The 4,638-nt window shown below is 60.2% G+C and overlaps 1 protein-coding gene across 1 annotated transcript; it reads left to right on the top strand.

The window, feature by feature from the left end:
* Positions 1-2,071: 2,071 nt before the first annotated feature.
* Positions 2,072-4,637, top strand: TIMM29 (translocase of inner mitochondrial membrane 29). The gene has a single exon (XM_015850773.2). It carries the CDS (start codon positions 2,862-2,864, stop codon positions 3,474-3,476), a length of 615 nt encoding a protein of 204 aa, XP_015706259.1. The 5' UTR covers positions 2,072-2,861; the 3' UTR covers positions 3,477-4,637.
* Position 4,638: the final 1 nt, after the last annotated feature.

The raw sequence follows: 4,638 nt of genomic DNA on the forward strand, positions 1-4,638 counted from the left end.
ATGGGCCGGGTTCTATGGGGATCAGACCATAGGGGCCGGGTCTAATGGATAGACCTATGGCCCGGTTGTCTATGGGATCAGACTCTTATGGGGGCCGGGTTCTTGGGATCAAGAACCTATGGGCCGGGTTCTAATGGGATCAAGACCTATGGGCGCGGTTCTATGGGATCAGACTCTATTGGGGCCGGTTCATCGGATCCAGACTCTATGGGGCCGGGGGTCTATGGATCAAGACTCTATGGGCCGGGTTCTATGGGATCAACTCTATGGGCCGGGTTCTATGGGATCAGACTCTCATGGGCCGGGTTCTATGGGATCAGACTCTATGGGCCCGGGTTCTACATGGGATCAGACTCATGGGGCCGGTTCTTATGGGATCACGACCTAGGGGCCGGGTTCGATGGGATCAAACCGTAGGGGCGGGTTCTAATGGATGCAGACTCTATGGGAGCCGGACGGTTCATGGGACAGACGACTCTAGGGCCGGTTCTATGGATAAACTCTAAGTGGGCCGTTCATGGGATCAGACTCTATGGGGCGGGTTCTAGTGGATATCAGACTATGGGGCCGGGTTTCTAGTGGATACGACTCTATGGGCCGGGTTCTATGGGATCAGACCTAGTGGGCCGGTTATGATCAGACCGTATGGGCCGGGTCTATGGATCAGACTCTAGGGCTGGGCTCTATGGGAATAGACTCTATGGGGCCGGTTCTAATGGATCAGACTCGATGGGCCGGGTCTATGGGATCGAGACTCTATGGGCCAGGTCTATGGATCAGACTCATGGGGCCGGTTCTATGGGATCAAGACTCATGGGCCGGTTTATGGGATCAAGACTCTCATGGCCGGGTCTATGGACAGACTCAGGGCGGGCTCTAATGGATCAACTCATGGGGCCGGTCTACTGATCAGACTCTATGGGGCGGGTTCTATGGGATCAGACTTCGATGGGGTGGGCTCTATGGATCGAGACTCTGATGGGGCGGGTTCATGGAGATCAAACGTCTTGGGCCGGGTTCTATGGGATCAGACTCTATGGGGCCCGTGGTTCTATGGGATCAGACCTCCTATGGGGCCGGGTCTATGGGATCCAGAACTCGATGGGGCCGGGTTCTCTATGGGATCAAGACCTATGGGGCCGGTTCTACTGGATCAGACTCAATGGCCAAGGTTCTAGGGCCGGTCTATGGCATCAGACTCTATGGGCGGGTCTATGGCATCAGACACTATGGCGGGCTCTATGGGATCAGACCTTGGGGCCGGGTTCTATGGAGCCACGACTCTATGGGCCGGTTCTATGATCAGACCTATGGGGCACGGTTCTATGGGATCAGACTCTTGGGGCCGTGGTTTCATATGGGATCAGACCAATGGGCCGGGTTCTAGGAAGACTCTATGGGCCGGGTCTAGGGATCAGACGACCTATGGGCCGGGTTCTATGGGATCAAAGACTCTAGGGGCCGGGGGGTCTATGGGATCAGACTCCATGGGCCGGTTCTATGGGATCCAACTCGCTATGGGGCCGGTTCTATGGGATCAGACTCTATGGGGCCGGGTTTCTATGGATCAGACACATGGGGCTGGCTCTATGGATCCGGACCCTGGGCCGGGTTACTATGGATCAGACTCTATGGATCAGACCAGGGCGGGTTCTATGGACTCAGACTCTTGGGCTGGTCTATGGATCAGCCTCAGGGCGGTCTATGATCAGGGTGGGAGGGTGTCTGAAGGGGGCTTAGGTGTTGGGGGTTTGAAAACAGCCCGATAGCACACAGTCTGGTTGACGGGTGGGGGGTTTGGGGAGGCTAGGGGGTGTTGGGGAGTGGGGCTATTATAGGGGGGTAGGGGTGTTTTGGGGGTATAGGTTTGAGGGGGGGTGTTTAGGGGATCACACCTCGGGTGCCGGTATGGCACCTTGGGGCCGTATCACACCATCAGGTCCGGCTTCCACACTGGGTCCGGTATCATCGACTTTGGGGATCGCCGGTATCACATGCATCAGTGGTCCCGGTATCACACCTGGGGTGCCAGGAGCAACCTTGGGTGCCCGGATCGACCTTGGGTCGGTATCACGACCTTGGGGTCCCGGTATCACACCTTGGGGTCCCGGTATCACACCTTGGGGTCCCGGTATCGCACCTTGGGGTCCCGGTATCACACCTTGGGGTCCTGGTATCACACCTTGGGGTCCTGGTATCACACCTCGGGGTCCCGGTATCGCACCTTGGGGTGCCGGTATCGCACCTTGGGGTCCCGGTATCACACCTCGGGGTCCCGGTATCGCACACCAGGTCCCGGTATCACACCTTGGGGTGACGGTATCGCACCTTGGGGTCCCGGTATCACACCTTGGGGTGCCAGTATTGCACCTCAGGGTCCCGGTATCGCACCTTGGGGTCCCGGTATCACACCTTGGGGTGCCAGTATCACACCTTGGGGTCCCGGTATCACACCTCGGGTCCCGGTATCGCACCTTGGGGTCCTGGTATCACACCTTGGGGTCCCGGTATCACACCTTGGGGTCCCGGTATCGCACCTTGGGGTCCCGGTATCACACCTCGGGGTGCCAGTATTGCACCTCAGGGTCCCGGTATCGCACCTTGGGGTCCCGGTATCGCACCTTGGGGTCCCGGTATCACACCTCAGGGTCCCGGTATCACACCTCGGGGTTCCGGTATCACACCTTGGGGTCCCAGTATCGCACCTTGGGGTCCCGGTATCACACCTCGGGGTCCTGGTATCACACCTCGGGGTCCCGGTATCACACCTCGGGGTCCCGCTATCGCACCTTGGGGTCCCGGTATCACACCTTGGGGTGCCGGTATCGCACCTTGGGGTCCCGGTATCACACAGCACCGGGATGGTTCTAACAACCCCCCCATTAATAGGCCGCTGGTTCCGTGCCGTACTTCGGGACTACACGGAGGCGCTTTGGGACACGCTGCGTTGGGCCCGGCGCCGTCCGGTGGCTGCGGGATCCGTGTTGGTATCAATGGGGGGAGCTGTGGCCGCCATCAGAACCGTCCCGGACCGACGTTCATTCGACGCGGCGCTGCTGGACGCCGCATCCGCGCTGCTGCTGCTGCCCCCCAACACTCGGAACATGGCGACCGAACGTCACGTCCAACGGCTTCAACGGCGCCGGGACCGCGGGCAGCTCCGGTACCGGCAGCTGGTGCTGCTGGCCGTGCTGTACGAGGAGCCGCACGACGCCGCCGTGGCGCTGTACGGAGCTCGGTGTCCCCACGTACGGCCCCGGTGGAAGCGGGTGTGGGACGTGGGGTTCGCCGGGCGCTGGTGGGTGCTGGAGGCGAAGCTCCAGGACTGTGACATTAACGATGAGGAGTTCGCGGCTCTGCCCGACGCCCTGCAGCGGGTCCGGCCCGAGCAGCTCCACAGCGACGGCACCGAGCGGCTCCGGGAGCGACGGGAACGACCCACAGTGCTGATGCCACGGGGAGATGATGGGGACTGAGCGGGGCAACGCGCCGGGAGGGTGGGACTGGCCGCTATCGGTACCGGCGGTTATTGGTACCGGCAGCTATCGATACCAGCGGTTATCGGTACCAGCAGCTATCGGTACCAGCGGTTATCGGTACCAGCCGCTATCGGTACCGGCGGTTATCGGTACCGGCAGCTATCGATACCAGCGGTTATCGGTACTGGCAGCTATTGGCACCGGTGGCTCTTGGTACCGGCAGCTATCGATACCAGCGGTTATCGGTACCAGCCGCTATCGGTACCAGCGGTTATCGGTACCAGCAGCTATCGATACCAGTGGTTATCGGTACCGGCAGCTATCAATACCAGTGGTTATCAGTACTGGCCGCTATTGATACCGGCGGCTGTTGGCACCAGCCACTATTGGTACCAGTGACTTTCAGAACCGGCGGCTCCTGGTACCAGCAGCTATCAGGACCAGCAGCTCTTGGTACTGGCCGCTATCGGTATCAGTGGCTCTCAGCACCAGCGGTTCTTGGTACCGGCGGCTCTCAGAACCGGTAGCTCTCGGCACCAGTGGCTCTCAGTACTGGCAGCTATTGGCACCGGTGGCTCTCGGTACCGGCAGCTCTCGGTACCGGTGGCTCTTGGCACCAGCGGCTGTCGGTACCAGCGGCTGTCAGCACCGGCAGCTATTGGGACTGGTGTCTCTCGGTACCGGCTGCTATTGATACCGGCAGCTCTCAGGACCATCAGCTATCGGTACCAGCAGCTCTCGGTACTGGTGGCTATCGGTACCGGCGGCTATTTGTCAGTACTGGTAGCTCTTGGTACTGGTGGTTCTCGGTACCAGCAGCTCTCAGTACTGGCAGATATTGGTTCCGGCAGCTCTCGGTACTGGCTGCTATCGGTATCGGCGGCTCTCGGTACCGGCGGTTCTTGGTACCGGCGGCTATTAGCACTGACAGCTATCGGGACCGGCAGCTGTCTGTTGGTACCGGCTGCTATCGGTACTGGCCGCTGTTGACATCGGCGACTCTCGGTACCGGCGGCTATAGGGACCGGTGGCTCTCGGTACCGTCGTTTGTTTGTCGGTACCGGCCGGTGTTGGACATTACAGTGCATTCATTGACCCACTGAGCGCTGCAGCCCAGTGCTGCTTTCAGCCCTCCATAAACGAGAACCCCAAATCTGCG

This window comes from Coturnix japonica, unplaced genomic scaffold, assembly GCF_001577835.2.
Source record: "Coturnix japonica isolate 7356 unplaced genomic scaffold, Coturnix japonica 2.1 chrUnrandom529, whole genome shotgun sequence".
Classification (NCBI taxonomy): Eukaryota; Metazoa; Chordata; class Aves; order Galliformes; family Phasianidae; genus Coturnix; species Coturnix japonica.

What these genes read in the sequence shown, in the direction of transcription:
- TIMM29 (XM_015850773.2), top strand. Translation starts at nt 2,862, where the DNA reads ATGGTTCTAACAACCCCCCCATTAATAGGCCGCTGGTTCCGTGCCGTA.